We start from the raw sequence: 18443 nt of genomic DNA on the forward strand, positions 1-18443 counted from the left end.
AACCTAGAGGAGGAGGGCATTTTGGGACACTGGGCACCAGCACCCTGTTCTCCCAGGACACTTGGAAGCAGTGCCAGTGTTGTAGTACCCAAGTCCAGGTTAGGGACTTGACTACAACGCTGGGCCGTGATCAGCACACTGTCATACTGTGCTGTCAGCTTAAGAGGAAGAGGACATTTTGGGACAGGCACGGGGAACCAGCAACCTCTCCTCTCCCCAGGACCCTTGGCGGAAGTGCACCGCACACTCACACTTTGTACTGTGGAGAAACACTCTTTTCACCACTTCGATCAGGAAGTGACTTTTTCGCTGCAGGTTAGAAGAACTTACGCAGCAGGTTAGGGTAATTAATGTAGCAGGTTAGGAGACAAAAATTCTATCCTAACCTGCTACGAAAATCCCTTCGTATCCAAGGGGCATGAAAAGAGTCTGTCCTATGTACTATCAGCTCCGTAACACCCTGATAGAGGAGTGAGACTGGTGGAGGGGTCCTGATACTCTCCAGAAGACATCTGTCACTGAGACGAGTCCCAGGGAGGATAGTAAGAGGGAACACTGCATGTCAAACTGCCCAAGCTCATTAGAACTTAGGGGGATTGACAGCCATTCTCAGACCCAATGAGGCTCCTAGTTGCCTGGCTGCCTGGGAGAACATTGAACGGTATGAGAGAAATAATGAATCCCTAAGCCTGCGTCCGTCGCACCGCCTCCCTGCCACTCTCCATCTTAGAGAGAGAGAAAGAGAGAGAGAGAGAGTCAGAGTCAGAGTCAGAGTCAGTCAGACACAGACAGACAGAGACTGGAGACAATATTTAGTTGAAGCTGTTTAAATTGCTTGCTAATAAAATGGCAGTAACCCTTGGTGTCTGACATATTTTAAGCAAATTGGATGAACTTTAAGACAATTTTTTATCTCGATTTAAAAGTGTGTTACATGTAATAACAGCATATCTAATTGGATGACCATGTCTGTATACTTATACACTATTAAGTAATATGACCATGTCTTCACCAGCAGTAAGTAACAGTCTACAATGTAGTTTTTCAATGTTTCACAGTAACAACGGTTTCTCTTTGCATTGTCTGGACACTTACTGACATCTAGTGGTAAAGTACTGTTCTCACAACACAGGTACAGCAGGTACTTCACTAGTTTAATTAGATGTTTTATTGTTGTTGTTGTAGTATGTCAGCAGTCTGTACAATATATTTCCTAATAGATATTACAAAGGTGACAGCTGCATATTCACTGTATATACAGATACCAGTTGGTTTGACAAGACAATACTTATTGTCTGACTGTTAGATTGTCATAATGTGGGTTGGTAGCACAGGAGGTTGGTGACCCCTTAATTGGGGAGGAAGGGCTCGTGGTAATGGTTGGAGCGGAATAGGTGGAATGTTATCAAATACATCAAACACATGGTTTGATGCCATTACATCCGCTCCATTCCAACCATTATTAAGAGCCGTCCTCCCCTCAGCAGCCTCCACTGGTTGGTAATATTGTGCATACACCCCTGAGCCTTAGTTTCTGTCTGGAGCAGGCAGAGTGAAATGTGACTTAAGTTTCAGTTTTGTTGCCTAGCAACTCTCCATAATGGGAATGACATATAGAAACTGCTGGTCATAGTGGGTGGAGTCCATTTCAACACTATCAACCTGCACTTCGATCCAGCAAGCCACCACAAATTACATTGATCGATTTTAACATCGAACCAAGAGGAGGGCATTTTGGGACAGACACTGGGCCCAAGCACCCTGTTCTCTTACAGGACACTTGGGGTCAGTGCCAGTGTTGTAGTACCCAAGTCCAGGTTAGGGACTTGACTACACCGCTGGGCAGTGATCAGCACACTGTCATACTGTGCTGTCAGCTTATGAGGAAGAGGACATTTTGGCACAGGCACGGGGAACCAGAAACCTCGCCTCTCCCCAGGACCCTTGGGACGTGCACCGCACACTCACACTCTGTACAGAGGAGAAACACTTTTCACCACCTCGATCAGGAAGTGAATTTTTCACTGCAGGTTGGGAGAATTAATGTAGCAGGTTAGGAGACTGAGGTTTAAGGTTAGGAAAAGGGTTAAGTTGAGCAAAAATGCTCTCCTAACCTGCTACGAAAATCACTTCGTATCGAAGTTGTGTGAAAAGAGTCTGTCCCCTGTACTATCAACTTCGAGCCCCAATGAGCCTACAAGTGTTACGATGAGCGAAGGTGGGAACACAAGAGCGGACTCAAAAGAGGAAGCCGGGATGAATGCACCAAACTGTTTATTGAACACAGAGAAATGGGGAGTGCAGAACCGGGGTAGCTCAGATGAGTTGTAACAACCAGGAGTGTAGAGTGAGGTTGGAGTTGGCTGAGTAGAACTGGGGAACAGGTCCTGAGGGGAATCCAAGGTAATGGTGGTGAGTGATATCCGGAGCAAGGTGGTTGGTGGTGAGATGTGGAACAGGAGACAGGAGCCAGAGAGGTAAACTGCAAGGAGAGGACAAAAATGGTGTAAGGCAGGAAAACGAGCACAGCAAAGCAACAGGAGCTTGAGAATAGACAAAAGGCTAGCATGATAACTGACTGAGCAGAGATTACAATCTGGCAGAGTGGTGGTGGCAGGAATGAGTATATGTAGAGGTTTTGATTTATGGGACGATTTGTAGCTGGTAGGGATCTGCTCTGACTCCAGCACACCTGTCTCCAACCACACAATCACACCGAGAGAGCGAACGAGCGAGAATACAGGGGGAGAACTGCAGGTTAGGACGACACCGGATTAACACCAGAGGGCGTAGTGGGAGCAGATGTGACACCAAGTTGCCTGGCTAACTGGGAGAATGTTGGGCAGTATGTGAGAAATAATCACTAAGCTTGCGTCTGTTGCGTTGCACTGCCTGCCTGCCACTCTCCATCGTAGAGAGACAGAGACAATATTTAGTTGAAGCTGTTTAAATTGCTTGCTAATAAAATGACAGTAACCCTTGGTGTCTGACATATTTGAAGCCAATTGGATGAACTTTAGGACAATTTTTCATCTAGATTTAAAAGTATGTTAGATGTAATAACAGCATATCTCATTGGATGACCATGTCTGTATACTTATACACTATTAAGTAATATGACCATGTCTTCACCAGCAGTAAGTAACAGTCTACAATGTAGTTTTTCAATGTTTCACAGTAACAACGGTTTCTCTTTGCATTGTCTGGTCACTTACTGACATCTAGTGGTAAAGTACTGTTCTCACAACACAGGTACAGCAGGTACTTCACTAGTTTAATTAGATGTTTTATTGTTGTTGTTGTAGTATGTCAGCAGTCTGTACAATATATTTCCTAATAGATATTACAAAGGTGACAGCTGCATATTCACTGTATATACAGATACCAGTTGGTTTGACAAGACAATACTTATTGTCTGACTGTTAGATTGTCATAATGTGGGTTGGTAGCACAGGAGGTTGGTGACACCTTAATTGGGGAGGAAGGGCTCGTGGTAATGACTGGAGCGGAATCGGTGGAATGGTATCAAATACATCAAACACATGGTTTGATGCCATTACATCCGCTCCATTCCAACCATTATTAAGAGCCGTCCTCCCCTCAGCAGCCTCCACTGGTTGGTAAAATTGTGCATTCACCCCTGAGCCTTAGTTTCTGTCTGGAGCAGGCAGAGTGAAATGTGACTGTAAGTTTCGGTTTTGTTGCCTAGCAACTCTCCATAATGGGAATGACATATAGAAACTGCTGGTCATTGTGGGTGGAGTCCATTTCAACACTATCAACCTGCACTTTGATCCAGCAAGCCACCACAATTTACATTGCCACATTGATCTATTCTAACATCGAACCAAGAGGAGGGAATTTTGGGACAGACACTGGGCCCAAGCACCCTGTTCTCTCACAGGACACTTGGGGTCAGTGCCAGTGTTGTAGTACCAAAGTCCAGGTTAGGGACTTGACTACAACGCTGGGCAGTGATCAGCACACTGTCATACTGTGCTGTCAGCTTATGAGGAAGAGGACATTTTGGCACAGGCACGGGGAAGAAACACTTTTCACCACCTCGATCAGGAAGTGAATTTTTCACTGCAGGTTGGGAGAATTAATGTAGCAGGTTAGGAGACTGAGGTTTAAGGTTGGGAAAAGGGTTAAGGTTAGCAAAAATGCTCCCCTAACCTGCTACGAAAATCACTTCGTATCAAAGTTGTGTGAAAAGAGTCTGTCCCCTGTACTATCAACTTGGATCCCCAATAAGGCTCCAAGTTGCCTGGCTAACTGGAAGAATGGTGGACAGTATGAGTGAAATAATCACTAAGCTTGCGTCCATCGCGCCGCCTACCTGCCACTCTCCTTAGAGAGAGAGACAGAGACAGAGACTGGAGACAATATTTAGTTGAGGCTGTTGGAATTGCTTGCTAATAAAATGACATATTTTAAGCAAATTGCATTTACTTTAAGACAATTTTTTATCTCGATTTAAAAGTATGTTACATGTAATAACAGCATATCTAATTGGATGACCATGTCTGTATACTTATACACTCTTAAGTTATACTACCATGTCTTCAATGTAGTTTTGCTCGTTGCAATGTCTGGATACTTACTGATATCTGGGCTCTGGCTGGGCCACTCAAGGACATTGAGACACTCCTGCGTTGTCTTGGCTGTGTGCTTAGGGTCGTTGTCCTGTTGGAAGGTGAACCTTCGCCCCAGTCTGAGGTCCGGAGCGCTCTGGAGCAGGTTTTCATCAAGGATCTCTCTGTACTTTGCTCCGTTCATCTTTCCCTCGAACCTGACTAGTCTCCCAGTCCCTGCCGCTGAAAAACATCCCCACAGCATGATGCTGCCACCAACATGCTTCACCATAGGGATGGTGAGAGGTTTTCTCCAGATGTGACGCTTGGCATTCAGGCCAAAGAGTTTAATTTAGGTTTCATCAGACCAGAGAATCTTGTTTCTCATGGTCTGAGAGTCCTTTGGTGCCTTTTGGGAAACTCCAAGCGGGCTGTCATGTGCCTTTTACTGAGGAGTGGCTTCCGTCTGGCTGCTCCACCATAAAGGCCTGATTGGTGGAGTGCTGCAGAGATGGTTGTCCTTCTGTATGGTACTCCCATGTCCACAGATGAACTCTGGATCTCCTTTAGAGTGGCCATTGGGTCCTTGATCACCTCCCTGACCAAGACCCTTCTCCCCTGATTGCTCAGTTTGGTCCCGGGTTGCCAGCTCTAGGAAGAGTCTTGGTGGTTCCAAACTTCTTCCATTAAGAATGATGGAAGACACTGTGTTCTTGGGCACCTTCAATGCTGCATAAATGTGTTGGTATCCTTCCCCAGATCTGTGCCTCGACACAATCCTGTCTCGGAGCTCTACGGACAATTCAACCTCGTGGCTTAGTTTTTGCTCTGATATGACCTGTCAACTGTGGGACAATATATAGTTTATACAGAAGATCTATACAGAGACAGACATTCAAACCCAAACGGACTCTAAACTGAACACTTGCACACTTGAAATGACATCATTTTGACCTGAAACACTAGAGTCCAGATTGAAGAATTCACTTCAATACATAATGCCTTATTGATGTTTCAAAGAGGCAACATATTGTGAAATCCAACCATTACAATCATTTAAAGGATATACTGATGGATGGGGAAAGTGGTCAAGATAACAATGAAATATACATGTGAACAACACATTCATCACACTGCCTGCCTGCCTGCCACTCCATCTTAGAGAGAGCAGAGAGACATAGAGAGAGAAAGAGAGAGAGAAGGACAGAGAGAGAAAGCGAGAGAGAGTGAGAGAGAAAGACTACAATAGCATTTAGTTGAGGAATTGTTTGTTAGTAGGATGACATGTACCTTGATGTGTTGAAAGACAGGTTCAAAGTAAATTGACTATTTTCTGACTAGATTTGAAAGTACACTACATATAATAACATCATATCTCATTGGGTGACCATGTATACTTCTAAACTATTAAGAAATACTGCCATGTCTTCACCAGCAGTCTACAATGTAGTTTTGCAATGCTTTTCTCAGTAATAACCATTGCTCTTTGTAATGACTAGACATCTAGTGGTAAAGTCCTTAATGGTTTGATTTAACATATTTTTTTATTGATGTTTTATATCCCTCTAGTGTGTGTTATATCACTCATTATTTCTGGTTGGTACACTACACACACCTGAGTTTCTACCTGGATGCAAAGGGAAATGTGATAGTTCTGGTTTTGGTTTCATTTCCTGGAATATGAAAACTTAACTGTGGGTGGAGTTTTAGTCTGTATCATGCCTTTATAACCAGTATAACCTGCCCCTTTAGCCACAACTCAGTCAACCTGCTTGATGGATTCTAGCCTTAACCAAGACAGAATAACACACTGAGTGATACATTATAATGGCAGCCAGCTTGTCTCTCCTGGAGAAACACCTCTCTTGTCCCGTGTGTTGTGACATATTCAGCAACCCTGTCGTCCTCAAATGCAGCCACAGCTTCTGTGAGGAGTGTCTCCGGAAATACTGGAAGGACTTGGAGATTTTCCTGTGTCCTGTATGCAGGAAAGTGTGTTCTTCTGAAGAACCGAGCCAAAGTTTGGTCTTAAAGAGTCTCTGTGAATCGTTCCAGAGAGGGAGTGAAAACGAGAAAGGATCTCAGGATATCTGCCAGCTGCATGGAGAGAAACTCAAACTCTTCTGTTTTGATGACAAACAGCCCATCTGTGTTGTCTGTCATACATCAAAGAAACATAAAGGCCATGACTGCTATCCCATTGAGGAGGCTATACCTGATTTGAAGGTGAGACAGATTTATAAACATGTTTGCCTTTATTTAACTGATAATTGTGTGATTTGATTTGTTAACTTTGCCTTTGTTTAAAGACAAATGGATCCCTCTGTGACTGAATAAAGACATGACTAGCTGAGTACTGTACAATGAACGCCTAACTGACTCAGTTTTGTGTCATCTACATAAATGTTTAGCAAGGTTGACAAATTTCACTTCTTATGTCATTCTAGAGTGAAATCAAGACTCCTTTGCAGAACAAATTGGAAAGAATGACCACCGCCAAACTGGAAGATGAAAACTGTGTGGAACACTTAATGGTAGTTCACAGTAATACATCTTTTCTAGTAAGGATGCAGTCCATTCGGAAAGTATTCAGACCCCTTGACTTTTTACAAATGTTGTTACGTTACAGTCTTATTCTAAAATTGATTCAATTGTTTTTTTCCCTCATAAATCTACACACAATACCCCATAATGACAAAGCAAAAACAGGTTTTTAGAAATGTTGGCAAATGTATTAAACATTTTAAACTGAAATATCACATTTACATAAGTACTCAAACCCTTTACTCAGTACTTTGTTGAAGCACCTTTGGCAGCGATTACAGCCTCAAGTCTTCTTGGGTATGATGCTACAAGCTTGGCGCACCTGCATTTGGGGATTTTCTCCCATTCTTCTCTGCAGATCCTCTCAAGCTCTGTCAGGTTGGATGGGGAGCGTCGCTGCACAGCTATTTTCCGGTCTCTCCAGAGATGTTGGATTGGGTTCAACTCCGGGCTCTGGCTGGTTCACTCAAGGACATTCAGAGACATTTCCCGGCTGTGTGCTTAGGGTCGTTGTCCTGTTGGAAGGTGAACCATCAGCCCAGTCCGAGGTCCCACTCTGGAGCAGGTTTTCATCAAGGATCTTTCTGTACTTTGCTTCGTTCATCTTTCCCTCGATCCTGACTAGTCTCCCAGTACCTGCCGCTGAAAAACATCCCCACAGCATGATGCTGCCACCACCATGCTTCACCGTAGGGATGGTATTGGCCAGGTGATGAGCAGTGCCAGGTTTCCTCTAGACGTGACGCTTGGCATTCAGGCCAAAGAGTTTAATCTTGGTTTACTCAGACCAGAGAATTCTGTTTCTCATGGTCTGAGAGTCTTTTAGTTCCCTTGTCGCAAACTCCAAGCTGGCTATCATGTGCCTTTAACTGGCTTCTGTCTGGCCACTCTACCATAATCAGGCCATGGCCTGATTGGGGGATTGCTGTAGAGATGGTTTTCTTTCTGGAAGGTTCTCCCATCTCCACAGAGGAACTCTGGAGCTCTGTCAGAGTGACCATCGGGTTCTTGTTCACCTCCCTGACCAAGGCCCTTCTCCCCCTATTGCTCAGTTTGGCCGGGCAGCCAGCTTTAGGAAGATTATTGGTGGTTCCAAACTTCTTCCATTTAAGAATGATGGAGGGCACTGTGTTCTTGGGCACCTTCAATGCTGCAGAAATGTCTTGGTATCCTTCCCCAGATCTGTGCCTCGACACAATCCTGTCTCGGAGCTCTACGGACAATTCCTTCAACCTCGTGGCTTGGTTTTTTCTCTGACATGCACTGTCAACTGTGGGACCGTATATAGACAGGTGTGTCCCTTCACAAATCATGTCCAATCAATTGAATTGACCACAGGTGGACTACAATCAAGCTGGAGAAACATCTCAAGGATGGTAACAGGATGCACCTGAGCGTAATTCCGAATCTCATAGCAAAGGGTCTGAATACTTATGTAAATAAGGTATTTCTGTTTTATAATACATTTGCAAACATTTCTAAAAACAATTATTTAATACATTTTAGAATAAGGCTGTAATGTAACGTGGAAAAAGTAAAGGGGTCTGTATACTTTCCAAATGCACTGTATAAACACTTGAACAGTGTTAAAAGGGATAGTTTACACAATTTATAAAATTACACATTGGTTACCTTACCCTGTAAGCAGTTTATGGACAAGGTATGACAGCAATCCATGCTTTGATTTAGATTTAGTTTTTATTTAGCACTGTTATAAAGGAATTAGCATTTGTGGCACAAATTCCATTCAAATCATGGGACCGATATTAGCATTTGTCCTGTCCAAATCAATCCGAATATATCTCAAATTGATTTTGGAAGCTCAACAAAGTCAGTTATAGATGTTTTGAAGATGATGCGCCAAAAATTATAATATCCGTCCCATGATTTGAATGGGATTTATTCCACAAATTATGAAATGTTAGCATGTGGAAACAGTGCCAGAGAAATTAAAACAAAGCATGGATTGCTGTCATACTTTGTCCATAGACTGCTTATGTAACAGTATAACTTTAAACCGTCCCCTCGCCCCGACACGGGCGCGAACCAGGGACCCTCTGCACACATCAACAACTGACACCCACGAAGCGTCGTTACCCATCGCTCCACAAAGGCCGCGGCCCTTGCAGAGCAAGGGGCAACACTACTTCTAGGTTTCAAAGCAAGTGACGTAACTGATTGAAACGCTAGTAGCGCGTACCCGCTAACTAGCTAGCCATTTCACATCCGTTACACTTACAGGGTAAAGAAACCAATATGTAAATGTGTAATTTGGGTGAACTATCCTTTTAAGTTTCCTTCTTGTCTATTGCAGGTCCAGGGCCAAATTGGAGAAGAATGGAGAAGTTGACCAAGAATATCTCAATGCTTTCTGAAACTATTGGAGCTATCAAAAAGGACATGGAGACTGATGATATCACATTCCTGCAGGTATGTGTGCCAGTATTACTTAATGTATGTAAATTGTTGGTGAATACAATTGTTTCACAACTGTCGATGAACACACCTGTAAGCTATGAGGCAGATAAGCATATTTGCAATGATTGACAGGTATATGGCCTTTCATTTCACAGCCACCTCATACTATAACAGTGTCATTTTCCCCTGTTATTTTTATAGAACTACGAAGCCATACTTATCAGGTAAGTCCCATTTTCTTTTATCTCCATACTTTTCCATTCCATTGAATGGAATCACTAATGTTTAATTATTACCCTAGAGCCGACTGCACACCTCCATACACTGCTGCAAATGCTGAAATGGGGCCAGGAGCATTCATTGACATGGCCAAGCATGTTGGATGTCTGACGTTCAAAGTCTGGAACAGTCTGATTAAGATTGTTGACTACAGTAAGTCCAGGGTATTTCACAATTCATTTCACCAACTCTCCAACATTTGTGAACAGAATATATCTTTCAATAGTTCTGTGAAATGGTTTATCTGTCTCCTTAGATCCTGTAACCATGGATCCAAACACAGTGTCCACAAAGCTCATCCTCACTGATAACCTCACCACTGTGATGTGCTGTGTGGAAAAGCAGAGTCTTCCAGACAATCCTGAGAGGTTTCATGTAGGAGTGTTGGGGTCTGAGGGCTTCAATAAAGGCAAACATTTTTGGGACGTTGAGGTAGGAGACAGCGATAACTGGTCTCTGGGAGTAGCCAAAGAGTCCATTGAGCGGAAGAAGCTAGTAAAACTGGATCCTGAGAGTGGATTGTGGACCATCAGATATATTAATGGGAAATACAGAGCAGGTGTGAAATCCCGCAAAGAGATCAAGGTAGATGAATGTCCACAAGTGATCCGAGTATGTCTGGACTGTGACAAGGGGGAGGTGACATTCTCCGACCCCACTATGAGCAATACTCTGTACACCTTCAAACACACATTTACTGGAAAGCTGTTCCCATACTTTAGTATAGGAAGTCTTAAAAGCCCACTGCGCCTTTGTAAGAGACCCCACACTAAGTTAACTTTGACGTGAGCTGGGGCACGAGGCAAATCTGCTCATTGGCCACTGCACTGCGGATTCCCTCTGCTCCAGCCTCTCCAACCTAATGTGTGTTTGTGTATGTGTGTGTGTATATTGGAGGGGTTGTGGGGAAAAGCAGAAGATACAAAAAAGCAGAAAAGACAGGTTAAAAGTAAATGGGATTTACTGTAGGACTATTTTCAGACTAGAGTTGAAATGATGTAACATATAATAGCAGCATATCTCATTGTATGACCATGTATGTATAGTTATACACTATTAAGCAATACTACGATGTCTTCACCATCAGTAAGTAACGATCTACAATGTAGTTTTACAATTAGTTCCACAGTAATAACCTTTTCTCTTTGCAATGTCTGGACACTTACTGACATTTAGTGGTAAAGTACTGTTCTCACAACACAGGTACTAATAGGCACATCACTAGTTTGATAAATAACAAAAAGGTCACTCTAGTCTGTACAGTGTATTTCCTAATAGATATTGGAAAGGTGACAGCTGCATATTTACTATATATATATATATATATATATGTATTATATGATATGGGTAAAAGCTGCTATGACAAGATAAGACTTATTAATACATGGCTGTGTTAGATCACTCATTATTGTTGGTTGGAACACTACACACATCTGGGTTCCTGCCAGGACACAGAGGGAAATGTGATAGTTCTGGTTCAGTTTTCTGGAATATGAAAACTTAACTGTGGTTGGAGTTTTAGTCTGTATCATGCCTTTATAACCAGTATAACCTGCCCCTTGCGCCACAACATAGTCAACCTGCTTGATGGATTCTAGCCTTAACCAAGACAGAATAGCACACAGAGTGATACATTATAATGGCAGCCAGCTTGTCTCTCCTGGAGAAACACCTCTCTTGTCCCGTGTGTTGTGACATAAATAAAACTCTTACTGACAGTTGTGGCTGCTTTTCGTGATGTATTGTTGTCTCTACCTTCTTGCCCTTTATGTTGTTGTCTGTGCCCAATAATGTTTGTACCATGTTTTGTGCTGCTACCATGTGTTGCTATCATGTTGTTGTCATGTTGTGTTGCTGCCTTGCTATGTTGTTGTCTTAGGTCTCTCTTTATGTACTGTTGTGTTGTCTCTCTTGTTGTGATGTGTGTTTTGTCCTATATATATATATACACTGCTCAAAAGAATAAAGGGAACACTTAAACAACACAATGTAACTCCAAGTCAATCACACTTCTGTGAAATCAAACTGTCCACTTAGGAAGCAACACTGATTGACAATAAATTTCACATGCTGTTGTGCAAATGGAATAGACAAAAGGTGGAAATTATAGGCAATTAGCAAGACACCCCCAATAAAGGAATGGTTCTGCAGGTGGTGACCACAGACCACTTCTCAGTTCCTATGCTTCCTGGCTGATGTTTTGGTCACTTTTGAATGCTGGCGGTGCTTTCACTCTAGTGGTAGCATGAGACGGAGTCTACAACCCACACAAGTGGCTCAGGTAGTGCAGTTCATCCAGGATGGCACATCAATGCGAGCTGTGGCAAAAAGGTTTGCTGTGTCTGTCAGCGTAGTGTCCAGAGCATGGAGGCGCTACCAGGAGACAGGCCAGTACATCAGGAGACGTGGAGGAGGCCGTAGGAGGGCAACAACCCAGCAGCAGGACCGCTACCTCCGCCTTTGTGCAAGGAGGTGCACTGCCAGAGCCCTGCAAAATGACCTCCAGCAGGCCACAAATGTGCATGTGTCTGCTCAAACGTCAGAAACAGACTCCATGAGGGTGGTATGAGGGCCCGACGTCCACAGGTGGGGGTTGTGCTTACAGCCCAACACCGTGCAGGACGTTTGGCATTTGCCAGAGAACACCAAGATTGGCAAATTCGCCACTGGCGCCCTGTGCTCTTCACAGATGAAAGCAGGTTCACACTGAGCACATGAGCACATGTGACAGACGTGACAGAGTCTGGAGACGCCGTGGAGAACGTTCTGCTGCCTGCAACATCCTCCAGCATGACCGGTTTGGCGGTGGGTCAGTCATGGTGTGGGGTGGCATTTCTTTGTGGGGCCGCACAGCCCTCCATGTGCTCGCCAGAGGTAGCCTGACTGCCATTAGGTACCGAGATGAGATCCTCAGACCCCTTGTGAGACCATATGCTGACACATGCACATTTGTGGCCTGCTGGAGGTCATTTTACCCCCCCAAAAGGTGCGGACTCCGGCCGCAAAACCTGACATATAAAGGGAGGGTCCGGGGTGGGCCCTAATATGGCGGCGGCTCGGGTGCGGGACGTGGCCCCCACTCCAGCATTGTCAATATCCGCGTCGGTGTCTCTGGTAGATCCTGGCTGACTGGCGGATTCAGCCGATCCCGGCTGACTGGCGACTCTGGCTGCCCATGGCTGGCGGGCGACTCTGGCTGCCCATGGCTGGCGGGCGACTCTGGCTGCCCATGGCTGGCGGGCGACTCTGGCTGCCCATGGCTGGCGGGCGACTCTGGCTGCCCATGGCTGGCTGACGGCTCTGGACGCTCATGGCTGGCTGACGGCTCTGGACCCTCATGGCTGGCTGACGGCTCTGGACGCTCATGGCTGGCTGACGGCTCTGGACGCTCATGGCTCGCTGGCGGCTCTGGACGCTCATGGCTCGCTGGCGGCTCTGGCAGATCCTGTCTGGTTGGCGGTTCTGGCAGATCCTGTCTGGTTGGCGGCTCTGGCAGATCCTGTCTGGTTGGCGGCTCTGGCAGATCCTGTCTGGTTGGCGGCTCTGGCAGATCCTGTCTGGTTGGCGGCTCTGGCAGATCCTGTCTGGTTGGCGGCTCTGGCAGATCCTGTCTGGTTGGCGGCTCTGGCAGATCCTGTCTGGTTGGCGGCTCTGGCAGATCCTGTCTGGTTGGCGGCTCTGGCAGATCCTGTCTGGTTGGCGGCTCTGGCAGATCCTGTCTGACGAATGGCTCTAGCAGCTCCTGACTGACGAACGGCTCTGACGGCTCGGGACAGACGGGCGGCTCTGACGGCTCGGGGCAGACGGATGGCTCAGACGGCACTGGGCAGACGGATGGCTCAGACGGCACTGGGCAGACGGATGGCTCAGACGGCACTGGGCAGACGGATGGCTCAGACGGCACTGGGCAGACGGATGGCTCAGATGGCGCTGGGCAGACGGATGGCTCAGATGGCGCTGGGCAGACGGATGGCTCAGATGGCACTGGGGAGACGGATGGCTCTGGCCGGATGAGGCGCACTGTAGACCTGGTGCGTGGTGCCGGAACTGGTGGTACCGGGCTGGACACACGCATCTCAAGGCTAGTGCGGGGAGAAGGAACAGGGCATACTGGACCCTGGATACGCACATTAGGCCTAGTGCGTGGTGCCGGCACTGGTGGTACCGGGCTGGGGACACGCACTTCAAGGCTAGTGCGGGGAGCAGCAACAGGATGCACAGGACTCTGGAGACGCACAGGAGACTTGGTGCGTGGCGTAGGCACAGGTGGTAATGGGCGGGAGACACGCACCATTGGACGAGTGCGTGGAGGAGGAACAGGGCTCTGGAGACACACTGGAAGCCTGGTGCGTGGTGTAGGCACTGGTGGAACTGGACTGGGGCGGGGAGGTGGCGCCGGAAATACCGGACCGTGCAGGCGTACTGACTCCCTTGAGCACCGAGCCTGCCCAACCTTACCTGGTTGAATGGTCCCCGTCGCCCGCCCAGTGCGGGGAGGTGGAATAACCCGCACCGGGCTACGTAGGTGAACCGGGGACACCATGCGTAAGGCTGGTGCCATGTAAGCCGGCCCGAGGAGACGCACTGGAGACCAGACGCGTTGAGCCGGCTTCATGGCACCTGGCTCAATGCCCAATCTAGCCCTACCAGTGCGGGGAGGTGGAATAACCCGCACCGGGCTATGAACACGTACAGGAGACACCGTGCGCTCTGCTGCGTAACACGGTGTCCGCCCGTACTCCCGCTCTCCACGGTTAGCCTGGGAAGTGGGCGCAGGTCTCCTACCTGCCCTCGGCCCACTACCTCTAAGCCCCCCCCCCCCCCCCCCCCCCAAGAAATTTTTGGGTTGTACTTGCGGGCTTCCAGCCTTGCCTCCGTGCTGCCTCCTCATATCGCCTCCTCTCGGCTTTCGCTGCCTCCAGCTCTTCACGAGGGAGGCGATATTCTCCCGGTTGTGCCCAAGGTCCCTTTCCATCCAAAATCTCCTCCCATGTCCATGAATCCTTTGTTCCTTGCTCCTGTTGCCACTGATCACGCTGCTTGATCCTTGTTTGGTGGGTAATTCTGTCACGATCGTGTGGAGGAGAGACGGACCAAGGCGCAGCGGGATATGAATACATCTTCTTTTATTAGAACGACGAAGATGAACATGAAACAAAACACTTATACAAACTATACAAAACAACAAACGACCGTGACGCTACAAACGAAAGTGCACACACAAGCTACTTACGTTCAACATAGACAATTTCCCACAAACACCTAAAGCCTATGGCTACCTTAAATATGGCTCCCAATCAGAGACAACAATAACCAGCTGTCTCTGATTGAGAACCAAATCAGGCAACCATAGACTTTCCTAAACACCTACACTCAACCATAGACATACCTAGACACATACACTCAACACAAACCCATACACTACAACCAACACCCCCTATACCATATAATCACCCAAAACACACACATACCCCATGTCACACCCTGACCTAACTAAAATAATAAAGAAAACAAATAATACTAAGGCCAGGGCGTGACACCCTGTCCCCGCAGGAGGCCTTTTGCCTTTTGGTAGGCCGTCATTGTAAATAAGAATGTGTTCTTAACTGACTTGCCTAGTTAAATAAAGGTTAAATAAAAAATAAATATTCAGCAACCTTGTCATCCTCAAATGCAGCCATAGCTTCTGTGAGGAGTGTCTATAGAAATACTGGAAGGATATGGACAATCTGCTGTGTCCTGTATGCAGGAACGAGTGTTCTATTGATGAACCTAGCTTAAGTTTGGCCTTAAAGAGTCTCTGTGAATCGTTGCAGAGAGGGAGTGAAAAGGAGAAAGGATCTCAGGACAATTGCCAGCTGCATGGAACTCTTCTGTTTTGATGACAAACAGCCCATCTGTGTTGTCTGTCACACGTCAAAGAAACGTGAAGGCCATGACTGCTGTCCCATTGAGGAGGCTCTGCCTGATTTGAAGGTCAGTTTGTGAAAATATCTGTTCACTTTGCTTTTATTTGAACTGGTCATTTAAATCACATTATGTGACTGAGTAGATAGTGACTGGCTGGATTAAAAGACTGGTCTGTGTAACATACATTTACCAGGTTTACAATAATCACTTTTCATTTATTTTTAGAGAGAAATCCAACGTGTGAGTTCCACTTTGAAGAAGGAATTAGTAAACATGAACACAGCCAAGATGTACCATCCAACCTGGGAAGAGCATATACAGGTATCTGTCATTAAAAAAATATGTGTTTAAATGTAGAAACATTTGAGCAGTGTTCAAGTTTAATCTTGTCTATTATGGTCGAGTCCAGTGTGTAGAGGAGCAGATAAGGGGGAGTTTAAGAAACTCCACCAGTTCCCGGAACAGGAAGAGACAGCCAGGATAGCTGCCCTGAGAAAGGAGGAGCAACAGAAATGTCAAGTGATGCGAGAAAGAGCTGAGCCGTTGACCAAGCAGATTTCAACCATAATAGAGACTATTCAAATGATCAAGGAAATGGAAGTTGACAATATCACATTCCTTCAGGTAAGGGTAAAGACTTTTTAAATAACAAATATGTAAATTCCCAACATGAGCTCATGAACTCACTGCAAAAATGAATGTTCGTCCAAAAGACGCAAGTGTCACACTGCTAGTCTGCAGTCAAATGTCGTATTATGCCTTGAAATTATCAACCAGGAATTTGCTGGTGAATGATTTCACAACTGTAAATGAGTTATTTCTCTGTGAGTTTTTTCTCAATTATCTCATTGTCATCTGATATAACATAGTGAAATATGTCCTTCTTTTTGTAGAATTACAAGGCCATACTTAATAGGTATGTCGTAAATTAAGTCCCATTTCATCCCTACTACATACATGTTACACTCCATTTACAACAGCACAGATGTTTACTTATTCCCATAGAGCCGAATCCACAGCAACAGACACTGCAGATGCTGAGATAGTGTCAGGAGCATTCATTGACATAGCCAAGCATGTGGGATCTCTGAAATTCAAGGTCTGGAAGAAGACGCTTCGGATCGTTTACTATAGAAAGTCCAAGTTTTTCACAAATGTTGTTTTTTAATATCTTACTGTAGCAAATAAGGCCACAATACTTTGGAAATAAATGTATTTTTTCAATAGTTATTTGAAATAGTTTTATCTCCCATTACACCCACACACTTCAGTATTAAAGTACAATATTAAAGTACAATGAACTTTCCCCTTAAGCTTCAGTAACCATGGATCCAAACAGTGTCTGCAAGGCTCATACTGACTCATGACCTGACCACTGTGACATACAGTGAGGAGAGGCAGAACCTTCCAGAAAATCCTGAGGCTAAAAATGGGAGTGTTGGGTTCTGAAGGGTACAGTAAAGGCAGACATTTTTGGGATGTAGAGGTAGGAGAAAGTGATAACTGGACCCTGGGAGTAGCCAAAGAGTCCATTGTGTGCAACAAGTCACTCAAAATGTAGATTGTGGAGCATCAGATATATTCGTGGGAAATATAGAGTATGTGTTGTCACAAGCCGGCTCATAGCCTGTGACAAAAATGAGGGGACACGAACAACAGGTATAGGCCAATTAAAAGAGTTCTTTATTATAAACAAAACTATTAACTTTAACTAAGAAAAAGGAATGAGGTGTGGAAGTATCATAATGTAAGGTGTATGTAAAGTGCATGGATGCGTGAATATGTGTGTGTGAACATGACTGAATGAAAACTATGCAAAACTACAAAGGAACAAACAAAACATGATCATACCTGGAGGAGCAGAGAGAGAGAGAGAGAGAGAGGTGATTAGTGAAACAGTTTATAAATACCCTGAGCCCAGGTGACTCCAATCACTAACGACCCTCCTCTGCCTGCAGGAGGAACCGCCCCCTGCACTGCAGAGGAGGAGCCGTGACAGTGTAAACCCAGACATCCAGATCAAGTTGGATGAGAGCCCATGAGGGATCAGAGTATGTCTGGACTGTGACAAGGGGGAGCTGACATTCTGCGATCCCACTAAGAGCACTACTATGTACACCTTCAATGATACATTCACTGAAAAAGTGTTCCCATACTTTTACAGTACCAATCAATTGGTCCCACTGCGCCTTTTGTCAGTTAGCCCCAACGTTGGGCAGAATATAAACATGAGTGGAGACAGGTTGCTAAGTTTATAATAAGTGGGGACAAATATCTACTAACATGTTAATTAGTTGATGTATCAACTGGAGGGACCCCATTGTGTGAACTTTAGTTGAATCCAGCTCCATGTAAATAGCTGTAAGACCTCAACACAGAGCATACTATGGGTATAAGTAGTATAATTTAATTGATGCCAATAGAATGCATATATAACTTCTGTATGGTAACACCTGTCTATCTCATAATGCTTGTACAAGTGTTTAAAACAGTTGTTACAGTATGTAAAATATGTAAAGTACAGTCAATTATCTAAATAAATATTAAAAGTTTCTATTGCATTTCATGTTGTGCTTTTCTATTTAACTGAATGTACCTTCTTAATTATTTAAGTGGGTTTAGCTCATTTAATTCATTAACACGTTAGAAAATAAAGTTTCAATTTGCTACCATTGCAAATATTCACCACTAGATGGGGATCTCCAACAACCGGTATAC

At 45.2% G+C, this 18443-nt stretch overlaps 1 protein-coding gene and 1 pseudogene across 1 annotated transcript; both read left to right on the forward strand.

Moving 5' to 3' along the window:
• The first annotated feature begins 7021 nt into the window (after nt 1-7021).
• LOC139565926 (zinc-binding protein A33-like) lies at nt 7022-11533 on the forward strand. The gene is made up of 5 exons (XM_071386626.1): nt 7022-7108; nt 9433-9548; nt 9738-9760; nt 9838-9968; nt 10072-11533. The coding sequence occupies exons 2-5, from the start codon at nt 9456-9458 to the stop codon at nt 10602-10604; spliced, it is 780 nt and encodes a 259-aa protein (XP_071242727.1). The 5' UTR covers nt 7022-7108; nt 9433-9455; the 3' UTR covers nt 10605-11533.
• On the forward strand, nt 10809-18279 carry LOC139565718 (nuclear factor 7, brain-like; annotated as a pseudogene).
• Nucleotides 18280-18443: the final 164 nt, after the last annotated feature.

Source organism: Salvelinus alpinus, chromosome 37 (assembly GCF_045679555.1).
Source record: "Salvelinus alpinus chromosome 37, SLU_Salpinus.1, whole genome shotgun sequence".
Lineage (NCBI taxonomy): Eukaryota > Metazoa > Chordata > Actinopteri > Salmoniformes > Salmonidae > Salvelinus > Salvelinus alpinus.